Source organism: Nelusetta ayraudi, unplaced genomic scaffold (assembly GCF_046127955.1).
Source record: "Nelusetta ayraudi isolate G7.1 ecotype Tasmania unplaced genomic scaffold, CSIRO-AGI_Nayr_v1 ptg000034l, whole genome shotgun sequence".
Taxonomy (NCBI): Eukaryota; Metazoa; Chordata; class Actinopteri; order Tetraodontiformes; family Monacanthidae; genus Nelusetta; species Nelusetta ayraudi.
The window spans coordinates 1,795,001-1,822,874 of NW_027466084.1; the positions used below are offsets into that span (position 1 = coordinate 1,795,001).

Genomic DNA, 27,874 nt, shown 5'->3' on the forward strand with positions numbered 1-27,874 from the left:
GCACAGCGCCATCAATTTTGTGTGTGTGGGGGGGGGGGGGATAAAAGCGCCAGAAGCGTGTTTTGTGCATGACTTTCAAATGCCTGAAATGTTCAAACCTAAAGAAAATATAACTTTTTTTTTTTTCTTCCCGGGATCAAGTGGTGTCCGAGCTGATAAAGCGAGGAAAGTAAATATGTTCCTCCGTGTGTTTTATTTTATCTGAAAACAGGAGTGCAGACTGGCTGTCGGGCAGTAAATATTCCAGAAAGATTATCGCTCAGCTGATCTACACTGGACGCCTCCTGCCGTCTCTCTCCGTCCTCCTGACCGTAATCACCAAAAAAAAACACAGATAAATTCACATATTTTTGATATTTCGGCCGTTGGCAAACACGGTTTCGCGTTTCGCTTTGCGGTCATTTGCGTTTGGCCATCAGTCACTGGATGTGCGTCAGGCCTCTCGTGTCAGCGTGACACAGTCGGACTGTGGCTCTGTGATGGGAGACGAGCAGACACACACACACACACACACACACACACACACAAAAACAATTCATTAGAGTCGTTTGGGGAGGATGGAGCTGCCTGTATAGGCCAAAATCAACACCGGAGGAGAAGAGTGACAGTGAGTCAGTACAAGAAAGTCACAAGTTCGTGAAATTCACTTTTCGTCATCTTAATTAAGCCGATGGATCCTGGCTGCCTCACGGGATGAGGAGTCCGTTCCCACGTAGGTTATCTGCGGCCGACAAGGATAAATTGTCAGATATGCCTCGACAATTTCAAGATCCAGTGTGTAATATTTGGCTTGATTTATGATATTCATGCTGGTGAAAGCTTAATATACTGCCCACAAATACATTAATGAAAGTGTATACTCGCAATACAATAAAAGTCACTTGGTTTTCCTACCCTTAGAACTGTTATCTTATCAGAATACACATTGAACAAGGGTCTCGCTCCGAGTTAGCTGCCATCTTGCACTGCCACATTTCTAAGGAAGCCTAGTGCGGACAATCCAGATGCCTGACAGCGCGTTTCATAAATAGGGTCAACGCCGGAGTCCTCAAATAAACCATCAAAGAAAAAGGTGGATGAGGGTGTTTAGGCCACTGTAGTTCACAGGCAAGATCAGGAGAGTGAGAGAGTGTGAAAGACTCTGCAATCTAAAATCTAACCACTTGATGTCGCTGTTTCTTCTTAGAAATATCCAAATATTACACATTAACCTTGAAATGGCAAGCACAGTCTTGTCCTCAGCAGTAAAGTTGCGGCCTATGCGTTCGAAGAAGGGTGGGGCCCGTTGAGCTACGTCCAAAAATATCAGTTGCAGCACTGGGATGTTGTTTAACCTTTTACATATTTATTACCTAATTGGTTTTGATTGTTTTTTGTTTTTTCTTCCTGCAGCTAAAACAACAAATTAGTTGGTTTAGATTCAGATTCAGATTTTGTTTTTTTTTAAACAGACAAAGACTTTTAAATTTTAAATGGCACATAAGTAGTGATTTTTACTCCCACTTGAGGCAAAAAGAAAAAAATACAACGACAGCAAACTCTGCGAGAAACAGAATAATCTCTGTGAGACAGTCCTCGGGTTTGCCGCTTAACAGTGGAACGGCGAGACAGCCGAGAGCTGTGTGAGCGAGCGCCAGGCAGTAAGGCGCACGCCGACGGGGTCTTCACGTGGTCCCACCAGCAGCAGTTCCCTAAAACGTTGCACTGCACCATGTGTACTCCCAATGCAATAAGTTAAGCTGGTTGTAACGTTCCAAGCGCACTATGGGAAAGTTAAAAAGTCAGCGCCAGATGGAAAACAAGCCCATTGGATTGTGCTGACGGCGGCTAAAAAAATGTTTTTACGCTCTTTCTTTTTTTTCTTCAAACTTTTAGTGTCGAGCGCTCCGCTCCCTCGGAGTCTGAGTCTCAGAGTACAGCGTAGGCAGATTTTCCAGCGACTTTCAGTTAGAGTGCACATAAACGTCCCCCCCCTGGCCTCACTCACACTGCCCTGGTGGCAGGGTTCACTGCTGCATGGAGTGCATAAAATTTGTTATGAGAGCCTGTATTCGAGATCCACATAGGAGGATATATAAATATGTATATATATGTATGTATATATAAATATAAATATATATGTGTATATATATATATATATATATGTATATATATATATATATATGTATACATGTATATATTTATATATACATACCTATATATATTTCAGAATTACATTATTTTGTGTGTTTCAAAGGGTTTCCCTGCAACCAAGGCACACAAACAAATAGGAATTATTTTGTTGTTTATTGTAAAAAAGACAAAGTAAGAAACCTACATTCTTGTTCTTCTTGTACTCTGGTACTTTGGATGCGTTGTGACTCGCTGAAAGAGCCAGCTCTGATTCTGCCAGACCCAACAGTGCACGTGCAGCGGGTTGGCTAAACGGCGGCGACTGCACTGATCTAAACTCAGCTTGGAGACTGTTTTTCTCAGCGCGATACCGTTCATCACAAATGCCCGAGGCGTCCATAAACGTTTCTATTTTTTTTCCATCGCCGTACATACTTGGAACTGACATCACCTTTGGATTGGACAGCAAATAAAACATAATAAATGACAGCGTTGCGGTGATGAAAAGCGCCCAGTGCCTTTCCGCTCTCGCTCCTTGGTGGCTGTGGGAGAAAACCTTTGATTTCTTTTCTTCTTTTTTTCCATAATATATGCCTTTTTTTTCATTTAATTATTATTTTACCCGTAAACAAAATTTATCTCACCCTACATATTGTATCCTCTCCTGCCACCTACATATGTCACGCGATGTGCCTCGCTGAACATAAGTGCCAGTGCCCACCTTTTTTTTTATATATATATGTATATATACTTATCAATGCCCACACAGGCACAGCTGTGCCCATGATGCCCGTGAGCATTGTGGGTAAATTGTGATAAAAAAAAAAAAAAAACCTTTTCAGAAAGCTACTCCGTTAAGAGTTTATATGCTCAGCTCATAAAATCTATTTCCACATCTCTCTGGGCCGTGTTGAAATTACCCACAGCTTTATTCGAGTGCATTTGCTTTTATATGCGTGAATATTGTGAAGTTTAGGAGTATATGGGGCCGTCGCTTGCCAGAGTTGTTTATCACCATATTTTCTCAAACAAAACAACAACAAAAAAAGAGGAGTAAATGGCATCTGAAACGTTCCGGGTGGGGGGGGGCGGTTGAGAGAGAGAGAAAAAAGTGGACTGTGTCCATGCTGATGTACTTTCCATGCTTCTCTGTGCTCATTATTTTCGGGTTGATGGATTGTTCCGTTCCGGAGTTTTTATTCCAGCATATATTCATAATTGCGGTTGCAAGCAGAAGTCAAACGCACCATTTGGCAGCGCTCCTCAAACCCCTGAAAGTCTAAATTGTGCCTCTGGATTACCATACATCAAAATAAATTCCCTCTGCGACCGCGGCGAGAGGCCTTGATCGGCGAGGAGCACCTCTCCTCTCCCTGCCGCCTCTCACACTTTCTTGGCCACGTTTCTAATGGTCACGCTGGTGAGCCCGGCCTCTACTTAGTTTGCCCGCTTCTTTTTTTTTTTTTTTACCAAAGCGAGGAGTACATAACATAACGCGAGTGTCCCTCCCGAGTTTTCAGACAGAGGAGGTGCTCTTTGATATGTTTATCTGTGCGCGTCGACATGCCTCTTTTCGCTACTCCTCTGAAGCTGAACTCCTTCCATCTTTCCGACTGCTCCCTCCCTCCCCGCCATCCGTGTGTTTGCTGGCACGTGGCCCAGTGTTCGCCACTCGGCCTCAGAAGTGTGCGTGTTAAACTTCAGAAAGCACGTCTTCATGAAACACCTACCATCTTAAGCCAGTTCCTTTCAAAAAATAATAACCTACGAGATATGCACACGGGAGGTACATCAGAGGACTGATTGATGGAAGTTTTGATACGGTCCGTCGTAGCTATATGAAGTTAACGCTGATGAATGAATGCATCGCTACTTCCCTAGATGGCAATTGCATTCTGGGAGCCGTTTGTGCCATGAAGGTTATTTAGTTTTGGATAAGGTGGCTTAACATCCTGTTTTCCCTGTCTTGGGCCTTTAAAGTGATACAATTATTTGGTATAAGGTTAAGTGTGTAATATTTGGAGATTTTGAAGAAGAAGAAATAATGACATCAAGTGGTTACCACTTAGTTTGCTCTCTCTCCTTCCCCCTCCTTAGCTTGCCTGTGAGCTGCAATGGCCTACGCACCCAAACCTGGATACCTCATCCACCTTCTTCTTGGTTGGTTATTTGAAGACTCGAGTAGCCACTCTAAATACGGAATGTACTGTCAGGTAGCTGGAATGTCCACACCGGGCTTCCTTGGAAATATTGTGGTGCAAGATGGCATCTAACTGGGATGGGAGCAAGATCCTGATTGCTTCATGTTTACTCTTATACATATATATATATATATATATGAGAACCGTTCTAAGGGACGGAAAACCAAATTGTGATTTTATTGTACTGCGTGTATACATGTTAATTAATGGATTTATGGGCATGTTGAGTTTTTACCAATATAAAAATTATAAATCAAGCCAAATATTACACAATTGACATTTAAATATATTGAAATCTTTGAGTAAACGTTGAGTATTTCATTGCTGTGCCAAGTATCCTGGTTTATGGATAATGGAAACATGGTCAGCCTAGTTTTGGGGTCACTGTAGGACACTGCCTTTCTGTCATGGTAAAATCTTCCACTGTGAGCGGCTGGTGTCGGTCTCGCTGTCATGTCTCAGTTCTATCGCCGCTTCAATGTTGCACAAAAAAAAATTCCCACCGTAGCAGTGACCTTGGTGACCGGATCGTATTTCCTTGGCAGCTGCGTGAGGCCGCTGACAGGAAGCGCTGGTGGATATAAGTTGAGTTCGAGGGCTACTTTTGCCTCCGCTCAGGGCAGGGGCTGGAGCCGTTGGCGCCCCCCGCTGGCTGAAGTGAGAATGTATCATATCCGATGCACGGAAAAGAAAAAGTCTTTTGTCGTCTCTCTGTGGTCCGTCCTCTGTGTCCTCCACGCCAAAGCTCTGAATGTCCCGTGATCTCGGGACACTGACTGGGATTGGCCGTTGTAGCGGTTGCTCTCACTGCTGTCGTTCAGTGCGGACAGTAGCCGAACTCCCCCCCCGCCCCATACCACCACCCTCACCACCACCCCACCATCCCCTGTTGCATTTCCCAGTTCTCCTCTCTCCTGACACTAGCACCCTAGCCTTTCTATCCCCCTCACCTCCCCCTCCTTCCTCCAGACCCTCGAAGCTTCCCCCCTGTCCTCCTCCAACTCTGACCCCCGCACCTTCCTCAACCCAACCCCCGCTTCAAAACATGGCCTCTCACCAGACCCCTCTTCTGCCCCCGCCCCCGGCCCCGCCTCCTCCTCCTCTCGGTCCAATGGGTACGACTGTAGGCACAGACAGAAGAAAAAAAAATTGCCGTAGCGGCCAAGAGATTGTGACGACCCATCTTGTATGTAAAGCCAATCAACGAATCAATGAATGAATCAGCCGATCAGTCCATTGATTTCAGCCATAACCATTAGATCTTCAGTCAAATAAAGAGTGATAAGTTTACTTTTCTCTGCGTACATTTTTTATACATACACAACTGTTCAAAGCTTTGGGGTCACTGACTGGTTTTTGCATTGAACTCCATTATTAAGCAGCTTCACGAAATAATCTAGTGGAATGCTCTCAGAACATTGCTAGCGCAGGAAAATCAGTCTGAATTGAATTGAATGTGGTTTTAGAAAATGAATATCAGGTGTGCAGCACGCAGCCATCGTTACAGAAGTCGAATGCTTTAAAATTGCTTTAAAAAGTACGCAATAGTTGTGTGTGTTAAACCATAAAAGAGTCAACAAAACATCATGGTTTATATTTTGGGCTCTTTAAACTAGCCTACTGTTAGCGTGATCACAGCGTGTCAGTCACTTTTAATGAGACATTGGAAATTGGTTTTCATTAAACACCAAAATGTTTCCAACACTTGTTCAGCACATCTTGACTGATTTTCGTACGCTCATAATGATCGCAGAAATGATCGTGAAACTGGTTAGAATAGGAGTTCAATGCAGAAATGAGTCAGTGACCCCGAACTTTTGAACGGTAGTGTCTTTTTTTCTTTAGCAGTCCTCGTTTTTTTTTGTTTCGTTTTGTTTTGTTTTTTTAAATCGGAAAAAAAAGCAGCAGCCATGTTTGATTAAAACATCGTCTTTGTTCTGCCATTCTGTTGATCCCCTTCTTGCCAGGACTCTCGTCGCCTAGTTCTCTTAAGAAGCCGGGGAAATTCGATTTCAGCGCCCTGTCCTCCCAGACGAGGTCCCCCCGCATGGCGTTCACCCACCACCCACTGCCAATGCTGGCGGGAGTGAGACCAGGTGAGACCAACCCAGCTCCCAATAACCCCTGACTGTCCCACCACCACCACCACCACCACCACCACCACCTCCCCTTCCTTCCTCCCACCTCAACATCCTCCTGCTACCCAACCGAACCCAATCCCCCAACCCCACTTCTACAGGAACCCACCCCACCCCAACCCTCCACCCACCCCCCCACCCCCCACCCCTCCTCCTCTCCCGGAACTGAGTTGGGAGCTCTTTGTCTTTCGGTGGGTCGCAGTGACTGGCAGCGGACACTGGCACTTCCTGTTGCCTCCTCTTGAAATTGTCGGGTGCAGAGCCAAGCTGGTGATGGAGTTTCTGGAGGGGGTCTCTGGGTCTCGTCACATCTTTTTTTTGGATTGTTTTTTTGTTATTTGGGGGTGGGGGGGGGGGGGTGATCTGTGTCTGGTGGATGGTGTTCATGGCTGTACGTCTTTCTTTTTTCTTTTTGTCTTCTTCTCGCAGAGAGAGAAGGAGACACGGGGTGGTGCTTCCGTCTCGTCTGTCCCGTCTTTGTCTGTTTGCCGCGAGTTTGCTGTGTTTGTGTTTGGTCCGAACGACGTCGCCTTCACCTCTGATCCGCAAGATTGATGAAGATTTAAAGTATATGAAATTCTGCTTTATTATTCAGTGATGTTTTGTGCTCTGTAACATCACAAGAAGATAATATTTTTCACATAAAATGTTGCTCATTTCCTACTTGCAACCAATTTGTTTTTTATGAAAGGTCGATTTTTTTTTTTTTTTTTTTAAATATATATTAAAATAACAAAATCCTGAAACCATGAGGACATATTTACATTAATAGATATAATGAAGATTTTATTTTAGAAAATGAATCATTAAATTTTACACGTTTAGGCATGTTTGAGTTCAGATTACACAGAATTCTCTTTTCTTTCAGCTATTTTGGGGGATGCCGCTTCACTAACTGAATATTTAGTTGTGATTTCGACACATTTTTTAAGAAAATGCCCTAGGAAAATGCAACAGCAGACAGCAGCAGCATGCTCCTCAGTTGTGATGTTGACCACATTTCATAGAAGGAGGGGGACCGTAGCAAATTATTTCGCCCCTGGGTCTCCCAGGCCGGCTGATCCGGCCTTGGGTCTTTCCGTTTCTTATGTTCAAATTTGCTTTTAGCTCGGTGACTTCCTCTCCTTCTCGGAAATTAAACTCAAATACCTCTCGGTGCGGTTGGGCACGTGTCACGAGTCACAAAAAGGGCAGAAAATAAGGCTCCTCTATGCTCCGTGTCACGCTGCTCTCACATGTAGAAGGTTCCATCCTCCAGCATTTGCCTCAAAATATTTGTCATCAAACCCTTGCAGTAAAAGACGCCTGCTTACTGTTATTTTTTTTTCTCTCCTCCTCCAGGAGTTCTTGCACTTCGCAACCGGTATAGTAAACTCGGGTTTTAAGACTTGTGATGTCTCCATTCTGTTTTCCGAGTCGTTGCGGAACAGAGCTAATCCCAGGGACACTGGGGCAAAGGCAGAGTAACCACAGTGCTGATATGTGCAACAGTCTCAGTCGGGCGGTTTGCGAAGGAAATCCATGTTGACACTCGAGTTAAAGGCCAGTGACAGTCCAAACCACGGCGCCATGTGGTACTCACATCTGTGAATAAATATTCACAGGTGCACGGCTAAACATTTGCTGCTCACGGTGTGTGTGGAAACCTTGACAGAGGGCTGCAAAGAAGCACAGTCTGATCAAAGGGTCGGCAACAAAATTTTGCCTTTGGTTGTTTTTTTGTTTGTTTTTTTGGGGTTTTTTTCTCTGCCATAGCACAATTACCGGAAATTATGCTTTAAAAAAAAAAAAAAAAAACAGATGTCACTGAACACTTCCCAACAGATCACCTTCTATTACATTATGGTGGAATTTCAGAATTTTTCGAAAGAAAAAACGTCTACAAATGATAAGCATACTTGTGTAAGCGTGACTGTAGATTAGCTGTGCTTCGGACTTTCTGTTACTGTACATGGTCAGACCACATGACCACATACGGTGACTCGATCAAATAATTAGATAGCCCAAAAAAATAATCAATTAGCTCCCAGATGTAAATCTCATCATTGTCCAGTTTGCAGCTGTGCTGTCCTCACTGTTACGTGTGCACCGAAGTAAGAAGACGTTTAGTGCATTTCGCCTCCCATAGGCTTACAGGACTGAATTGCACTGTAGAACTTTGTTTGTGCGTCCGTGTGCGTGCGTGCCTGTGTGATCGTGATGGATATGCGTCCGTTCATTTTACCAAACAAGGAGTGCAGACCACGACTTGTGCATTTTGATCGGTGGGAACGCAGTGTTTTGTTTTTTTTTTTGTTTGTTTGTTTAACACATTCTACTTTCAAAACGAGCCAATAAAGCCTGCTGGCCACTCCTGGCCCACCGACCACCAGTTGCCAACCACTCGTCGAATCTCTCTAAAGCAGTGGTTCTCCACTGGTGCACTTTTGGTCGGCTTTTAGGTCGCAACCCACCAGTTGAGAAACGCCACTCTAAACTGTACTACAATATCACTTAACAATCAACTAAATGGCTGTAAAGCGCCATGTTATATTAATTTAATTTATAGTAACAATGAATTTAGCAAACACCATGATTGAAATCACGTCAAAAGATTAGTAATGACACTGGGTGCCAGTGACAATAGGGGTGGCTGGGTTCATCGGCCTGAAAACAGCTGGGAGCCGCTACTCCAGAGAGTCGGGGTGTTTTGGATTCACCGTCACGACCCCTCCCTCGACCCCCCCGCCCATCTCCTCCATTACCCGCCCCTTCATACCCCCAGAGTGTTTGGCCTGCACCCAGTCTCTAATGGGATTAGCGGGGGGACTAATAGAAGGGAGACAGCTCCACTGGGGAGCAGGCAGCCTGGCATGGGTGCAAGGTGTTGCTGGGCTCAGAGGAATAGGCCAGTGTCTGCTGGTAATGCAGCGGGTTTGGCACTCTCGTGGAGTACACACACACACACACACACACACAGGCAGGCAATGCAGGCATAGGCGCACACACACAATGTATAAGATACAAGCACCGAAAGTGTTTTGGCAGCTTAGCGCTGGCAGCTGGGGGGCCTGGATGGGACAAGGGTGGGGTGTCAGACTGGCACAATTCGGAGGAGAGAACAGGCTTCTAATACAAATCAAGGAGATTTAGTGATGGACGCAGGTCTGACAGAGAGCCCCTTTATGTTTGGGCTGGACGGGTCGGCCAACTGCTCTCCGATCTCACACCTCGCATGTATGTCCGGCAGTGTTGGGTAAAAGTTCAGCTGACTCCCTCAACTTCTTGATTCTGATGAACAGCGAAAATATTGGTGTGTTTGTTCCCCTTTTTTTGTTCTTAAGAGGCCGCACAACCCCATTAATAGAAGATTAAATTTCCAGATTAGTTCTCCTACACAAACACATTTATCTTGTCACAGGAGGAGGGAAAAAAAAAAAAAAAAAAAACTCGCCAGCATCCACGGATGCCAGTTGTATCAGTGCCAGTGAATCACACTCTCAAAACAGCACACGCAGACAAGCGGGCTAATTTAAGGCGGCGCTAGCTGATCCCATTGTGCTTTTCTCTCGCTTCTTTTTTTTTTCCCACGAGCCAAATGGGTCTAAATTGCAAATGATGAACATGATGAACGCTTGCCTTTTGTTATTCCATACGTACAGGTGCGTGCTGTTTCCGCACCGCAACGTGTCTCAATTTTTGTCCGTGTCCGAGTCGTCGGCGAGGCCGCAAGCAGGGCCCTGCGATTTGAACGCACCGCATTGAAAATCTCCCCATAAAGCCGCGTGTACATCCGCCGGAGCTACTTTGACGCTTGGCCTCTTTTACACTTCAAATCAGCTTTTCTTGGGAAAAACAACTTTTCTCTCATGTTCGGCATTTTCAACATGGGATTACGACTTTATCTGTTTTTTTTTTTCCCTAATCGCCTGCTACATCTTGTTCCTGTTTGTAAGAATGTGTTGGGCTTCGTGTCTTTCCTCTCGCCCTCTCTCGTCTGCCCCCGGCTCGCCGCCGCCGCTCTGATACCAACCGTGTCTCTGTTGGCAGGGAGTCCCCGTGCGTCCGCTTCGGCCCTGCACTTCCCGTCTCCCTCCATCATCCAGCAGTCTGGCCCGTACTTCACCCACCCAACCATCCGATACCACCACCACCCTGGACAGGACCCTCTTAAGGAATTTGTGCAGTTTGTCTGCGCTGATGGCTCGGGGCCGGCCGCCGGACAGGTAAGGCTCGTTGGCGGGAGAGAAGAAGGAAGTGTTCGCGACCAATGTGACATCCGCCCGGGAAATGTAGTGGCGCACACACTGGCTGTACGTAAAGATGGACGCAGACGTCACAACGTCACCCATTGGTTTGCAAAAAATACTCGTTCGGAAGCTGAGAGATTGGTTTCATGGCATCACAATCTATTTCTACCAGTCACTTTAATTTCTTAAATGACAAGAAGGATATAATCAATAGCATTTCATTGTCATTCATTTTTAATTAATATTCAGTCCAAAGTTAGCTGAACAGAAAACCAAACCGTACAAGTAACCGTACTGTTATGAATATCGTAACTTTTTTTATCGTAATAGTGACAAAATCAGCTGACTGTGGCCTCAGTAGCTACATACGAACACAGCGAAATATGACTTTTACCCACTGACAGACAACTTCTCATGCCTGGTTTTTACGTGGTTGTGGGGGTTGAATCTGTGCTCTGCTGCCATACCGGAAACTGGTATTACCAGCGCCACTTTAGTTACCACCAAGTGGTCAGGGGTGTGAATTGCAATCTGTCAAAATGACAGATGGCCTTCAGATCTTTCAGTCAACATTTTAAAAAAATAAAATAAAAAAAACCTGTCAGTGACAGAAAACATTCAGTCAATACGACCTCTTTTTCATGGTCACAGTGACATCTCTAGCTTCCGGTGCTTTTTGAAGCCAGGAATTCCACATTTGGATGTGTGGGTGGTACCGGAGGTGAGCAATGATTGGAGCATGAGTGCAGCGTGTGGCCCAGCCACCGCCTGTAAGGCAACTACATTTGGTTGGTAAACTTTAACCGTGCCCACAGCTTTTTGGCCATTCTACTCAAAACCAAATAGGCCAAAATGGGTAATAAGGCCAATTTGCCAATTTTTTTTAACAAGTCCTTCAGACCAAATCCAGTCTAAAACCAGTTTGTGATCATTGACAGTCAGTCATTTTTAGTCTTTTTGCAACCAACTTTGGCGGTTCCTGCTGGCCAAACGATAGAATGCAGGTATGTGTTGGATGGATGCTTGTTTGCCTCCTCTTTGAAACTGGTAGCTCTGTCCATCTTTTCATACAGTCAATGGAAGTGCCACACACCACAACAGTATTTTGTATTATGAGATTCAATAGTAATGGTGTATTAAACTGATTGGTGGTCATAAGTATCAGTGAACTCCAAATAAAAGAAATTGCAATAGTAAAAACATGTAAACATATGCAGAATAGGTTAAAATACAAGCAGCTTTAAAACACCCATTCTACCTTTATTAAATGATAACTAAATAAAATGAATAGGCCTGGGATGAGTCACGTGACCTTGGGGGCTTAGTGGTTTTCATAGCTGAACAGTTCATAATAATACAAATGTGTTTATACCATACCTATGTCTTCTGATTCATGTCTCTTTTTTCCAATTATCACTTGAATATAAACAACTTCTGACAAATGAAAAAATATTTGAAACTGAGATGATTAGATAACAAATCAAAAATATCACTCTACACTAGCTCAAAACTACATTTTGAAGTTATATTTGTAAGTTTGCGCAAAAAATACATGATAACAATTGCTATCTTTGAGGAACCAACTTATTTTAAGCTAAACAGAAAAACTGAGAAAAATGACACTTGTTCTGAACACATTTTTACATATATCTACAATGCATCACGTCACCATGTGAAATTGCCATCATCAATGAATGCCAAACAGTGAAAGACACATTATGCATCCAGTACACAACCATTCAGACACCCATACTGACAACACACGTGAACACAAGCCACATTGTTGTACAGTTGGTCTCCAAACCTTTGTGCTGTCTTGTCCCTGTCACTTTGCTGTTTCAGAACTTGATGTTCCCCTGACCCTGACCCCTCCCTTTTGATTTGATCTTTACTTCTTTATTTATTTGCTCCACCCAACCCCTCAGAGGTTTACAACCATCCGCACAAGAGTGATTCAGTCAAAGCATACACGTCCTGTGTTGGTGTCATCGTCTTTCTGTTCTCATCTTTAGCTGTTCCGATTTTTTAGTTGGAGTTGGTTGTTTGGTGCTGGTATCGTTGGTGGTGTTGTGCCTGTGTAGACGAGTATTCTCCCATGGTTTTGATTTCTTGCCATCCTCTTGGCCGAACTCAACCAGTAATGTGCTCACTTCTCTCCTCCACACTTCCTCCACCCACATGGGACCACCCCTGGGGAACCTCTCGCCTCAGACTTCAAACTCCCACTCCTATCAAATCCTGTGGTGGTTATGATTTTTTTTCCCCACTCCTCCATAAAAGACCCTGTCCACATACATCATCCCTTTGGTTGTTGTTCCCCACCCACCTCCTTCCACCATTGCCCTCCCCTCCTCCTCCTCCGTCGTGGATATTTTTCGGGGACCCAGCCTCCAAGCGCTGCGTCCCATTCATTCCTGTCTGCGGATTGTCGCATGTCGCCCTCCTTGACCCTATTTGTGTTGTCTGCAGCCAAACGGGAGCGGCCAGAGCAAAATGCCAGGCTCCTTCTTGCTGCCTCCACCTCCCCCAGTGGCCCGCCCAGTGCCCCTCCCTATGCCCGACTCTAAACCCAACAGCACGCCCCCTGACGGCGGACTCTCCTCGCCCACATCTCCGTGTAAGTGACCCCCGCAGAGACCGTTCGGAAAAAAAAAACGCACCAAGAGAAAAAAACGAAACGAAACAAAGAGCAGCAATCTGAGAATCCCCGCCCTGTCCAGTGAAAAGACCCCCGCCATTCGTCCTCCAAGGCCGCGCCATCGCTCCTGTTAATGGGACATCTCCCCTCCCCAAAACCCCCCTCGGAGGGCTGCCGAATGAAGCAGAGCGTTCCCTGTGGAGCTCGGCAGAGAAGGTTCCAGGTCATCTGGTTGAGGAGTAGTTTGGAGTTCCTTCGGAGTGCACCAGGGTTGTGTTTCTGGCCCTTTTTGGTTTGTTTGGCTTCGCGTGGTAAAGCCTCTTTTGTGCGGTCAGGTGTGGAAGCGGCCTCACCAACCACATCCTTTCCTTCAAGGCCCCCATGTCCTGTGCAGCTCTCGGTTGTACACATGGTCCTGACTGACTCTTTCATACCACAAATTTAGGGCAGTGAACTATACGGACTCCTACATATGCCTTTTTCGGGCCACTGGTTGATCTTATTTTCAGGTTTTTCTCTGAATAGGGTTTATTTTCATGGTGAGCTGATGAGGTTGGGCTCTTCTAATAGTGCATTTGTCTCTATTAGCTGTGATAGGAGGGGCACTGGATGGAGCACTTAATTTTCCTTTATTTTATTTTATTTATTTCTTCTTTCTTTTTTTAGCTTTCCTTCAGATATGGTGTTTGCATTCTAACCCCAGTCGGCGTCTCAAAGTCTTTTATGTCTTATGTATGTTATCCCCTCTCATAGGAACACATGGATGTAAACTGTTTATGTCCATAAACCTCCAAATTCTCTCCTTCCTGTCTCTCTTTCTTCCTGTTCTTCCCCACACTGCTGGACTCACATGTGCACAAGACTCCGCACACTGAATCCTCCGTGAGATTCAAATGCCGTAGTCCGCCGTGTACTTAAAACTGCCCTAAATTTGTCAGAGGCTTTGATGCCAGCGGGTTTTAACTGTCCCCGACTAGTCCTTAAATTCTTCGGGATTCTTCCAACGGAGCTTATCAACAGGATTTAATCACTCGGGGAGATCTTAAGTTTGCATGCCAAATTTTGGCAGACCGGTCCGCTGAGTTTTTATGACCTTGATGAGATATAGCACCACTTTCTGCTTTCATTAAGTGCACCGCGTCCTATTATATATCAAAGGAATATCTTGGCATTTTTCGAGGCACAAGCACACAACTCTTGCGTCCATTGCAAGCTCACAGTTAATTTAGCTCAGTGAACCCAAAGGGACATGTAAAAATACCCCATCCAATAGTCCCTCCTGGTATCTTGTCTGGACAATTTTTGAAAACAAAAAAGTGCTTCTGAGGAAGTATACTCTGAGAGTACCAAAATCTTGAACATTAGCCAGATTTAGTAACTAGGTGATAGGCGGATTTTCATTTTTCAAGTTTCGCCAACCGCCCTGGGACGGTGCTTTCAGTCCTTGCGCCAACCCCAAGGTAACCGAGAGAGAATGCAGGACCGAAACCAGTGTCTCCGCGTGTGTGTTCCACACACTGGGACTCGGCTTTAGGTGGCTCCCGCCGTCTCCTCCGTGCAAGCCCTGACGTCTCCCCTTTGTTCTTCTCCTCCAGCATACTCCACGCCAGGCTCCACAGCTCCCAACAGGTTTGTCGGCATCGGATCACGGGACAACAACTTTCTGAACATCCCGCAGCAGACACAGGTAGGTGTCTGGGAGACGACTGTCTTGGATGTTTTTGTGGGAAGCAAGATGGGAGGGCGGGGGAGGAGTTTGCTCTTACTTGGGTTACGGGGCCGTAGGTCTGGAAACTTCTTGCTCCCGACGTGCCAGAGTTTTCTCTGCGCTCCCTGAAAAACTGCGCCTCGGTTTTCCCTTCGCCTTTCTCCTCGCATCACGTCACAGCACACTGGTCCGCCTCTGTTTGCTGTTTACCTCGTGTTGTCAACCGTTGATAGGGCAGCAGGGTGTCTTTCATGCAAAACTTTTCCATTCACTCCCTTTCTTTTCACCCTTTTCTCGCCCGAGCTTTCGCCCAAGTCTGCAGCCGCCGCCACCTCCTCTTTTTGTTTTCCTCTCGTCTCCGCCGTATACATCCCTGTTTACCGCTTTGCCTCCTTGGTTTCCTGCCACCACTCTGAGCCTCATTCATATGCCTCCTCCATTAGTGCAGAACTTGAGTCATTAGTGTCAAACCACACCCACCTGGAGCCAGCTCAGCTCAGTTCGGCTCGGCTCGGCTCGGCTCAGCTCCGCCACACATGGAAGCCATCTGAAACTGCTCGGCTTTATCCCCTCCCTTGTTTCTCTGCCCTCTCTCCTCTTTTCCATTCCACCTTTTCCTAACCCCGCTCTGCAACTTTGCTCTGTCTTTTAACTCTTTATCCACTTTCCTTGTTTCTCACTTTCGTCTTTACGTTTTACATCTAAAGGTTTCTGCCCCCTGTCACCTATCGGAAACATTTTTTTGTAACCAATCAGCCATGACTCTCGAATTTTTACTTCTTCCTTTTGTAAACTGGCATGTTACTCAACTCCGGACTCTCCGTGGTCCAAAAGGTTTGCGGGGGCCAAACGCCAGATCCGCTTTTTGATTGCAGAGCCGTTTCCAAACGACCGTGGCCACAGATTCAGATTTTCCACCGCCGCCACATGGATCTCTCTCCCGTTCAGCCGTGAGAGAGTAGCGGGGGCTGATTCAGTGTCAAGGAATTTGATTTGACTTCAAACGTGTCAGGGGCCATTGAAGTCAGGACTCTAAAGGCTGTCAGGTTCCAGCACAGGGAAAAAAACAAACTGGAAAAACTGATTTTGCATGGGCCAGGTTCTGTGTAGATGGGAGTATCATGTTTAAAAAGTAAAAGCAGACAAATAAAGCCATGGGTATTTATATACTTACTGACTAAGAGCTCTTTGGTTCTCCACAGTTAAGACTTGATTCTTTTTTCGTAGCCGTCACGTTGTTTGTTTGCATTAGCGCAACAAAATTACATTAAAAAAAAAAAATCAATGACCTGCAAATTACATTGCAAATGAAGTGTGTGTATATGTTTGGCGCCCAGGCCGAGGGACCATCGACAAACAGGGCTCTGCGCGCCCTCTAGTGGCCAATGTGAGACACTGCAACCATGGAGGGAAATGAAAGAGGAGGTCGAGATAGCAAGCGGGCTGGAAAGATGGAAGAACGATGGAGGGAAAGTAGCAAACCTCCTCGAAGTCACGTCCCGGCCGTCTGGTTACCAGCGGCAACCAGACATGATGTCATGGCCAGTTGATCTCCAATTTGAGAAGAGGTTGTCCTGGTGGGGGGACAGGAAAGAAAAGAGGGTGGTCACTGTCTGCTGCCAAGGATTTAGTGGGAGTGTTCGCAGGAGATAGATGGATTGTGTGTGTGGAATACAGGGGAGAGAGAGGAAGAGTCACTAAGAAGTGGGGGCAGGGGGTTGGTGGGGGGGGGGCGAAGTCACAATGCCCCACGGCCCGCTGGGACGGTGCCCAGGGGAGCCGAGGAGGAGTGCAAGGAGGCAGAAGGGGGTTATTCATGCGACCTGTCGGGAGTCAAACAAGACAAAGGGCTGCTTCCCCCCGGAGGCTCCCACTAGTTTCCAAGGCTCGACTTGTAGAATGTTGGCGCCCTCGGCCGCACGCTGCCCCGGCTCTGGGGCCAACAAACGGCGCCGGTTGACCCACTTCTGCCCCCTCGGCTCACGCTGAGGAAAGAGAGGGGGGAAAAAAAACCCGACGTGAAGACGGTGCGGGGGCCCGAGGAGTTGCCAGGCTGCCGCCCTCCCGCCGCCGCTCGGCCGACAGGAGCCAGTAGCTGCTCGGCCAAAAACCTCCGGAGGAGAGGAGCCACGATGGCTTCCAGGAAGCGGGGCAGCGTTAGCGACGCTCGTTGGCTCCGCTGTGTTTAAGAAGCGTGGGACCCTCCAGCAGTTTGTGATGATGCTCGTCGCTCAGCCGGCCTTTAGTTTTAGCTTTTTTATTCATCGTCTGCGTTTGGCAATTTCAAATTTTTAGGAGTCGAGACCCAGGGTGGGCAAACTTTTGGCCTGGTGCGGCCACCATGGGTTCAAAGATTTGACAGAGGGTGGCAGAGCAGCAGCAGATGGATGGAGTGTTTTGGTGACCCACCTCATAGGAGGAAGAAATATATAATGAGATATGTGGAAAACGTGCTTTAACGTCAATTAAAAAATGTACATAAGTGTTAAATACTGTATGTCTTTGAAGCCCCATGGTATTCAGCTCTTTATTGAAACAACTGAAAAAACTGGGGGGAAAAGCATTAATGACTGGCTATTTTATTACTTTCTTACAATAAATATCATTTCTTCAAGTTCAGCGGGATGAATTAAAAAGCTTAACAGGCTGCGTAACAGGCTATTGTTTGACCAGGCCCGCTAGTGTTGTCAAAGAAAGTCATTTGGGAGTCAAAAAGTTCACTTCAGTTCAGTTTCCCTCGTAAGTTCTTGTGAAAATGAAGGAACTTCTCGTCTATTTTGCATTTTCAACAGCACTTTTCCCACATTTGCCCGACCATCCCGCTGGCCAACACCATGGGGCTTTCAGGTTTTCAACTAGTCTCACATGCAGCTCCAGCTACACGCTACACGCAGTGTGTGTCTATGTGAGAAATGTTCATATAAAATAAAAAAATTCTGAACATTTATTCCCTTTTTGACATGATGGCTTTAGGAGTGTGGACCTTCTCACTAGTCCAGCAGTCCAGTGACTCAGTGAGAAAACAGCTGCAGCAGGTCACCACACAGAACCGAGACGCAAAGTGACTTAAACCTCCTCATTGTAACCCGCAGCAAGAAAGCAGCCCATTATCATTATGTTATTATGTGTACTAACAAGCCTCTGGGAATGACCATATATGGCCCCTCACCCTGAGAAGGGTTAACCAGAGTCTATTTCCAAACCCAGGACGTCGTCATCAATATTATTTCAATCCCTCTGAGCTGAACAAACACAAAAACTGTCAAACTTTATATAAACATCTTAAAACTGCGGGTTTATTTTCCTGCCTTCCTCGTTGAAAAGTTTGTTTTTTCCGTACGTAATCGACGTTGACACTGACGTGAACTTTCGTTTTCTCTTGCATTGCAGTCTTGGTTCCTCTGACAAGATCTGTGCGCAAACCAGCAACTAGAATTCTTTCTTTGCAATTGGAAATAAAGAGAAAAAAAGGAAAAACGAGCAAGCAAGCAAGCAAACAAACAGAGAAACCACCCGCAGCAGGAGAGCGACGGTCCTCCAACCAGCCCACCGACCCCTCCCCCCGCCCATCCCCTCCACCCCCGCCCCTCCTCCACCTGACGACGACAACACCCACCCCTGGCAGTGCAGGCAATCGCAGCAGCGTTGTGCTTTTTCTTTTTTTTCGTTTTTTTTTTTTTGTAACATTTTTACTTTAAAGAGGAACTCTGGACACATTGAACCCAGTCAGAGGGAGGAAGAGGAGGAGGAGGAAGGGGAGTAGGACCCGCGTGGACGACAGGTGGAAACGATGAACGGACAGACTGAGAGGACGCCATGGCAAAGCGCACAGGTGGAGGGGGACAAACGGCAGCAGGGCGTCTCGTCCGAGGAACCAGCACAGCACGGCAGCAATGCAAAGAGGACGGTGGGGGTGAAAAGAAAGAAAGAAGAGAGAGAGAGAGAGAGATGGAAGAGATAAAAAAAAAAAGACACTATTTGATTCCCAGTGGAAGCAGCCAGCGTCCCTTTCCCTCGGAAAGACCAACCATTGACTCTAACCCCCACCCCACCCCGACCCAGACCCCCACCCCTTCTCTTTTTTCCCCCTTTTTTTTTTTTTACACTGCTCCAAACTTAGAGAGTCCAATGCCAAAACATATCTTGATCCTGAGAGTTGCACTAGAAGCTGAATCAATTAACACTAATCGTTAAAACGATGTGCACTATTTTCTTTTTGCGTTGCCTGCGAGGCAGCCGACGGCGGCGCGAGACCCGCACTGGCCCCCGTCGGGAGTTTTAAAAAGAAGAAGAAATAAAAAAAAGAAAAAAAAAGAAAAAAAAACACACACAACCACAAAGGTGCTAGGAAAACCTTTGCCTGTCCTCGACCCCTCCCCCGACCCCCCATAGTTCACAACTCGTTGGCCTCCGCTCATTCTCTACCTTCCCTGCAGTGCGAAAACTGAGAGTCGCCTCGCGTGACGGTACGTCAGTGGCCAATTGAAAACACGCTTTGAATATTGTACTTTAATCGTGGTGGTGTTGCGTCAACATTTTTTTTGTGCAATTTTTTTTTTGTTTCGATCGTCACTATAAGCCCAGTGAACCTTATTTTTTAAAAAAGAAAACAATGAGATCTCCATCAGCACAGAAAGTACACTGAAAGGATTTTTGTGAGTGCGTCATCACTGACAGTTTCTACAGCAAAGCAGCTATGGGTCCCCCACCCCCACCCCGCCCCGCCCCTGACCTTTGCCCTCTTGTAGTCTAGATGAATGATTTTTATTTTTTTATTTTTTTTTTTTATCTCGTGTGTTTCTCTTATTTGAATCAATTCCTTTTTTCTTTCTTTTTTTATAATTGTTTTGTATTTGAATGACAGCACCTTATAGAAAAAAACAAAATGATGACAAGTTGGATGGTTGAAGTGGTGTAAGACAGGGTGGCTTGGCTGACCAGGATCAAACAGTGCATGCCAAAAACGCACACACAAACCAACAAACAAACTTACAACAAATTGACATTTTGCAAATTTTGCCCAGGATTGAAACAAGAAGAATTGTCGCCCTCCGGTGGCCGCCCCTCAAATAAGCAGCTGCGTCAGAAGAGCGTTAAAGCCTAGCTCAGTATAAATACCAAAAGAAATGATTAAACCATCCAGGTCTCTGTAAGGAGGAGGTGGAAGTGGTGTTGGGGTGGTCTACAAGCTATGTTAAAACAGCTGAAAACACTTTTAAGACCGTAGCTTTTTAAGATGGATGCTGCGACCTTGAAATCTCAAGCTCGATCAACGAGGCAGCTTGACTGTCGGCTCTTCTCTAAGCATGAGACACACAGAGGATCAAAAATACCTCCTAAAAGCAACTCGATAACGGTAGTCACAGTGCAGTAACAAGCCCCCACCGCCCCCACCCCACCCCAAAAAAAAAAAAAAAAAAAAAACAATTTTAATGAAATTTGATGATGCACAAAGAGCATTTTTTTTCTACAGTTAACAGTCTTGATTTTTCTTGGTTCCCCAGTTTCAAAACTGGGATCATCTGTTAAATTAATTCATTAATTATACATTTATTTTGCTTGCCTGAGTAGAGCCAGGCCTCCTTGGACTTTGCATTGAGCTAAACGACTCGTCATCCATTCATTCATTAAGTTTCAGGGCTCAAGAGCGGATGAGCTTTTTCTCTCTTTTTTTTTTGTGTCACAAATATCTTTGTGACGATGCGACAATCGCAGGCCCGCTGAGGCCTGAACGTGAAAAAACACACACACACACACACACACACACACACACACACACAAATCAATTGGGGCGAAGCGGCGTGCACTCGGTGAGCCGGGTTACAGCTGGGCGAGGGAAGGGGGCGGAGCCAGCGAGGGAAGGTTGCTGAAGACGGGAGCCAGAGAGAGAGAGCGAGACTCTCCTTCCTCTCTCTGCCTCTCCTCAGAGTTTACCCTGTTGTTTACACTCCCAGACGGGCCGCTGCTCCAAGAGCAGAGGGGAGCCACACTGCGGAGCAAAAAAAATAAAAAGAAATGAAAGAAAAAAAAACAATATGTGACATATCTGGTTTGCTAAGGAGAGAAGGAGAAGACGATGAAGACGAGAGGGCCTCAGGCTTTAGAAGTTTGGAGGGATCACCCATGTACACACAGTCCTCCCTGCTAGGCTGACTGGGCTGATGAGCCCCTCCATGATCAAATCTGCACTAAAAACAAAATGAAAAATCACAATCACACCAGCCGATTTGGAGAATTTAGTTTTGCTCAACTCACTGCTTTTCTTGCAGGCACGAGAACGATTGAAATATCGGGTAAAAATAAAAGAAAAATTGAGCGCAAAAACAAACACTCACGCACGCACAGACCACAGCCAGGCCCAAAATGAATTCAAAGGGAAGTCTTAAAGTAAGACAGTCTGAGGAGGCCTTTTGTTTTTGCTTTTAATCGTATTGGAAAAAAAATTTAGATGCGTTTTTTTTTTGGTTTTTTTTTTTTTGTTTCTTTTTTTGTTTTTGTGTTATTGTTTCTTATTTAAATCATCAGCCCAATCAGTGACCCAAGTAGTTTCCAATCTGGGAAAGATATATATATATATATATAAATATATATATATATACATATATTACAAATCAAATATCGATTGCTCCCATCCCAACCTCACAAAATAACTGGACTGCCTCGGCCACATTCTTCACTGCAGGGAAAAACGCCACACGGTCAGTCGAAGAGAAATTAAAAAAAAAAAAGAAAACGACAACAAAATCCCGACTGACAAAAACCATCTCGACAGCTTGTTAGAGAGCTGAGCTGCGCCCAGACGACGGCTTGAAGGTGATTTTTCTTTTCTTTGTTTTTTCCCTTCCTTCCTAATCTATGAAAGTGCCTCTGTATTCCCATTATGCAATTTGTCAAACATGGAATTCAGGTTCTTTTTCTCTCTTCTTTTTTTTTTCTTTTTTCCTCACATAAGCTATGGTGAACGGTGGGTAAAAAGAAAAAAAAAGCTATCTATGTCAGGAGAAATCAGCGACGGCTCACTTAGATGACGGCATAAAGCGTCTTTATATATACACTTACACACATATATATTTATAGATATATAATTTTTTTTTTCTTTTTTTTAAAAATTTTGCAAGATAAGCTCTGTGGCAGTCTAGTTATTTTTTGAAGCGAGGCGGTGGAACATCACACCGGTCATAGCAGCAGCAGGAGGAAGATGATGATGATGATGATGATGATAATAATGATGATGATGATGATGATGCATTTCCAAAAGAAAAAAAAACAGCTGATTGGAGCTCTAAACCCACTCTGTGTTGAACCATACAGAGTCCATGGCAGGCAGCAGTAGACACAGTGATGATGATGATGATGATGATGATGATGTAGTCGAGGATTTTAAGATAACAGATGAGGTGTTTTTCAGTTTTTTTTGTCTTGTCTTGTTTTCCTTTTTTTCCTTTTTGTTCATTTTTTCTTTGATGGGAAGTATTGTTCTTGAAAACCTAAATGATGTTTGTCGATTGAGCCATGTGCAATGCCTTGGTAGAGGAATTGTGTTTGTTTGTTCGTTTTGTTAGCGATTGTTTGAGGGCGAGTCGCGAGAAAAAGCGAGGGAAGACCCTCCCAATTTGTTTTGTTTGTTTTGTTTTTTTTTTTGCAAAATCTTTCAAGTCCACTCGCTCCGGGACTCTAAATACGAGGGCGGCGATTTAAGAAAGAAAGAAAGAAAGAATGAAAGAAAGAGAGAGAAAAAATCCCAGTCTTTGTAAGTACATTTGGGGAAACTGTTTATAATTTTTTCTTGTTTTCCGTGTTACATTTTGTTTTCCTTATATCAATTTTTTATTATTTTTAAGAAGAAAAAGAAAAAACAAAACTTCTAACCATTTGTTTTTCCGAATGTGGGAGGAGGAGGGGCTTTTTACGGAACAACTTTGCAAAACACATATATATATCACTATGGAAACTGGTGCTTTCATAAAGAATAAAGTACAGTCGATCTTTATTATACATAAATAATAATAATAAGCAAAATTAAGCGTTATCATAAAAAAGCAAAAAAAAAAAAAATTTAGGAGAACATGCATTATTCTATTTCTCTTTTTTTGTATTTACCGGGGGGAGGGGGGTCATCGTACAAAAAAAGCTTGTAGTGACAAAAGGCATTCCCCTCCCCCAGCAACCCCTACCACCCCCCACCCCCCTCCCCAACCTTTACTCCATATCAGAGAAACCGTCATAGGAAAACCATGTAACAACTCTTGTTTTCATTTTCGTTTCTTTCAGTTTGTCATTTCAGTTTCAGTCCTGGTGGTCCTATGTCCTGTTTTTGTTTTTTGTTTTTTGTTTTGTTTTTTGTTTTTTAAGAAGAAAAAAGAAAGAGCTGAAATGAACTGAAACGTCAGGATGGTGAAAAAAAAGAAAAATTTGCATCGCAGGAAGGAAAAAAAGGAGGGAATCCACCTTTTCGAGTGAACGCCCCCCCCCCACCCCCGTAAACTTGACCCAGCCCCCACCCCCCCCACCTCCCACTGTAAATGACTATAAATATTTGTTTGGTGACGTAGTGTTTTAGACTCAGAGCATCTTAAAGGTCGTCCCTTAAAAAGTGCCTTTTGTTCACAGACTCCATCTTGTAAATCCTTGAGTGCCCATTGCAAAAGGAAAAAAAAAAAAAGGTTCCCCTCCTTCATACTTCTGTATCTTTCTCTTCTTCCTCTTCTCCTCCTTCTTCTTTGAGCTTTTTAAAGCAGTATACATAGTACTAAAGGAAAATGGTGTGGTTTAGTTTCTCTTTTCATTGTTGAATAATAATAATTAAAAAAAAGCGTTTTGAGAAAAAAAAAAAAAAAAAAAGCCCCCTCCCCCCCCAAAAAAATGATGTCTTGCTTCTTTCTCTTCCTCTGTATTTTCGTCTTCTGTCTATCTTGGACACTGGAAGTAGTCTGTAGCCGCGTAACCCCTCCCTTCTTCCCTTCTTCCTTTTTTTTCTCAGAACGGCGGGGTTAAAAAAAAATTAAAAAAAGTACATCAAATTTTTTTTTTGTTTTTTTCTTTTTTCTTTTTTTCTTTTTTTGTTTTTTTCCTGTCTGTTTGAGCAGAATGCAGTTAGCTCACATGTTATTCTTGTCTGTACGCTTCACATTGTATTACCATTACCCATCTTTTCAGCTTTCTCCATTCAACAGCTAATGTAAGTGAACAAGTTACACCACGGGGCTCTGGGCGGTGCTGAGGACAGGCCGGGGAGTCCAGGCAAACGGACGTGTCAGTGACAAATCATTCTCCCACTCCCCCTGGTGGACTGAGACGAGCACTAACGGATGCCTTTTCTGGGCCCTATAAGGGGAGAAAGACGAGCAGCAGGGGCGTTTGAAACGGGCGTTTCTAACCCTCACTTTTCTGTTTTGACTCGGTGTAAATGGTGGGAATTGGATTCGCTCTTCTTATTCTTTATCTTTTTCGTTGTTACTGCGCGGCACAGACAGGACAGAATGCTGCGGTAGCGCACCTTTTAGCGGTTAGTGAACGAGACTGGCTACTTCATATATATATATATATGTATATATATATATATACATATATATATATAAAAGTCAAGTGAGGATGGGGGGGGGGGGGGTTAAATGGCTAGAAGCACCTTAAAAGCAGGCAGGTTTTTCCCACACAATCCAGATTTCCGGTTTACAAATCGTAATAGCGACCAAAAGTGATGAAAAGCTGCACGACACCAGACGATGTTGGTGAGGACAAACAGAGAAACACCAGCAAATTCGAGCTTTTAACAGATGGCTCTCCTGCAAAACCAATGGGGGGAGGGGGGGGGATCAGTAGCAGAAGCCAGCAGCAGTATTAAGGTTGAGGCCCCACTAGTGAGAAGCCATAACGGAGGTGAACCAAGGAGCCCAGCCTCCCGCCCAATCATTCAGTTCACTCCTGCCACGCCCCTCACCCCTCCCTCCACCAATGCTCGTCCACCCCCACCCCTACTCTGAACCGTGCCCTCTCCTCAGACGTGCCCCTCCCTCCCAGAGCCCATGGTGAAATGCATGTGTTAATTACAGTTTCTTTTCCATAATAATGATTAAAAAAAACAACAGTTTGAAAAGAGCAAGCCCTTGATTGAATAAAAAAAGGATGTTCTTGACTGTATCCCCGCTCGTCTGTTGTGTTTATTGCCCATTACTGTCTCGTATTTGTTTGTAGTGACGACCTGACAGCATATTCTGGATTTCAGTCCGATACCAAGCATCTACAGGGGCAATATCGACAAAGCCGATATTCGTTAATGCTCATGTTGATATGTCATCAAACTTTTGGCAGCTTCTTTCTGTTCTGAAGGTGAACTTAGAGACACAGTCAAAGGAAACAAATGGTGTCAGGTGAGGAGAGAGGGAAAGCTGGTGGACTGGGGGTAGGAGTGGCTGCAGAAGACGGCAGCGACAGCGAAGCCTCCATGTTTGACTGCAGCCAATTGTTACTCTCACAAACAGAGAAAACATTCTATTCAGCAAAAATAATTTTTAAAAAAATTGCAAAAAACAAAAGGGGTTAAAAATTTATGCGAATGTTGAAATACATTATCCAGACAAAGTCACAGCCTTCCTGTCTGCAAAACACAGGCTGTCTCAATTCAGGGTCTGCATCCTTCAAAGCATGCGTTTGAAAGGAAGTTGTGTCATAGCACTGCGCGAAGGCTTGTCCCAATTCCCAAAAGTCCAAAGGACGCTCCAAATGCACCCTACTTTTAGCCGATTCCAAGGATACACCGCTACTATCCTTTGTGTCCTTCTGTATCCCAGGATGCTTTGCGTGCTGCGCAAAGCATCATGGGATCCTGGGAAGTCAGCTGAAATTAGCAGCATGTACTGGCAAAGACACAACGTATAAATTTAAGTATTGAAATTTCACATAAAATATTCCATTTTTAACGTAGAGCTAACCCTTTTTACTTATTTGAACATCAGTGCCATCGTTAGATGGCGAACCAATGGTTACCTTGATGTTATGAAAACGTCACTTCCAAGGGTTGGCCAGCAGGAGGGAACGGTGGTGACGCAACCAGGAAATACGCCGAAGGCTAGACCATCCCGTGTGGTTACCGGGGAGGCAGGGTTTTGGTTCGTCCTTCTCGGCCGGGTCCTTGGGAGAACACTTCCTTCAGACGGAGGACGCTTCCTTCGAAGGATGCAGACCCTGAATTGAGACACAGCCACAGTGTTAAACACAAAGCTTCATCAGAACTAACAGAGCAAGACATCTTCAGGTTGAACAAGTTGATGATACGAGTTAGAAAATATATTATTTTAAAAAAAAATTTGACAGGATTTGTGATTTTAATTTCTTAATCTCAAACATGGACATTGTAAGAATTGGAGCAATGAATGTAAATGGATCCAGAGAAGTTCAAAAAGAGGACACTTGTGAGCTCATTGAGGGCTTCTGGGAGAAGGAGTGGGAGTTCCAGGTGGTTTGAAGGCACAATACCACAGCAAGTGGTAAGTGGTAGCGAGTGGGCATCCAGGAGGTGTCGGATGGGGGTCCGGTTCAGGAACCACATGATTGCATCTCTGCTTTTTGCAGATGATGTGGCCATGTTGGCTTCATCGAGCCAGGAGCTCCAATGTGCGCTGGGGCAGTTTTTCAGCTGAGTGTGAAGCAGCTTGGATGAGAATCAGCACCGTCAAGTCCAAGGCCATTTCTTGACCGGAAAAAGGTGGCTTGACCCCTCCAGGTCCCTGTCCCTGAGGCGCACCCTCAGAGACAAGATAAGGAGCTCAGTTACCCGGGAGGAGCTTGGAGTAGAGCCGCTGCTCCTCCACATCGAGAGGAGCCAGTTGAGGTGGCTCTGGACTCTATTTCAGATGCCTCCTGGACACCTCCCTAGAGAGGTGTTCTGTACCAGTGGGAGGAGACCCTGAGGAACACCCAGGACCCCTTGGCTGGAGCACGTGACTGGGGCCAGGGAAGTCTGGATATATCTACTTAGACTGTTGCCCCCGTGACCCGACTCCGGATAAAGCGGTAGAAGATGGATGGATATGATTAATGAGACATCTTTTTGTACATATTTCACCCATTAAACATGCTTCAAAACTCATCAAATTTGCATCAGGTCCAGACTGGTGAAACATTTCACAAACATGAGGAATGAACCCAACAAAATCCACAACTATAAATGGATCAGAAAAAGCATCTTTCACAGTAACCCAAACCTCTTGTTGTGTCTGTTTAAGTCGCCCGAGTCACAGGGGGACAATGGTGTAAGACAATGTGAATCAGCCTTGACGTCACAGTGACCCAACCTAAAAGAAAGAAACGTGTTTGTATGTGTCTTTGAGTCGTGTCAGGCACAGGAGGAGGAGGAGGATAAGGATGGGGAGATGCAAGCAAAGGCCTCTTGAAATACTGGTGGTCGCACAATAGCCTTTGTGGCCCGCAGGCACACTCATTTTATCCCATCGCGAGAGACGAGACAAAAAAAACAATACAAAAACCAATCCAACGTTAAGAAACTGAGCGTTGCTTCAGGCTATAACCATCACTCATATTGTATATTTACAGAGGTGGCGAAAGTGTTCACATACTGTGTTTAAGTTAAAGTATGGATACTTGTGTAAAAAAGTAAAAAAAAGTAAAATCAGGTAAAAGTAATGTTTGTACTCCCAATATTTGTTAAAGTACAACATTTAACAAATGTTGGGAGTAAAGTAACAAGGTGTTAGGGGGAAAAAGAAAAACTCAAGGTATGGACAGATACAAGAAAAATCTACCTAAATACAGTTCAAAAGAATTTGTACTTTGTTTCATCCCAACACTATGAATTCTGCTTTTTAAATCCTGCACATAGCGTCTGAGTGCTT

At 44.8% G+C, this 27,874-nt stretch overlaps 1 protein-coding gene across 15 annotated transcripts in view; it reads left to right on the top strand.

The window, feature by feature from the left end:
* The window catches only part of nfixb (nuclear factor I/Xb), a 148,872-nt gene extending 123,709 nt beyond the window's left edge, over nucleotides 1–25,163 (top strand). For 9 of the 15 annotated variants that reach the window (XM_076032397.1, XM_076032392.1, XM_076032394.1 and 6 more), the window contains 5 exons: nucleotides 6,281–6,409; nucleotides 10,481–10,656; nucleotides 13,150–13,297; nucleotides 14,914–15,005; nucleotides 18,417–25,163. In XM_076032397.1, the coding sequence (XP_075888512.1) occupies nucleotides 6,281–6,409; nucleotides 10,481–10,656; nucleotides 13,150–13,297; nucleotides 14,914–15,005; nucleotides 18,417–18,431 (560 nt within the window). In that variant the 3' untranslated portion in view covers nucleotides 18,432–25,163. The remainder of the gene's footprint in view (nucleotides 1–6,280; nucleotides 6,410–10,480; nucleotides 10,657–13,149; nucleotides 13,298–14,913; nucleotides 15,006–18,416) is intronic. The other 6 variants (XM_076032401.1, XM_076032404.1, XM_076032402.1 and 3 more) reach the window with 2 other exon arrangements.
* Nucleotides 25,164–27,874: the final 2,711 nt, after the last annotated feature.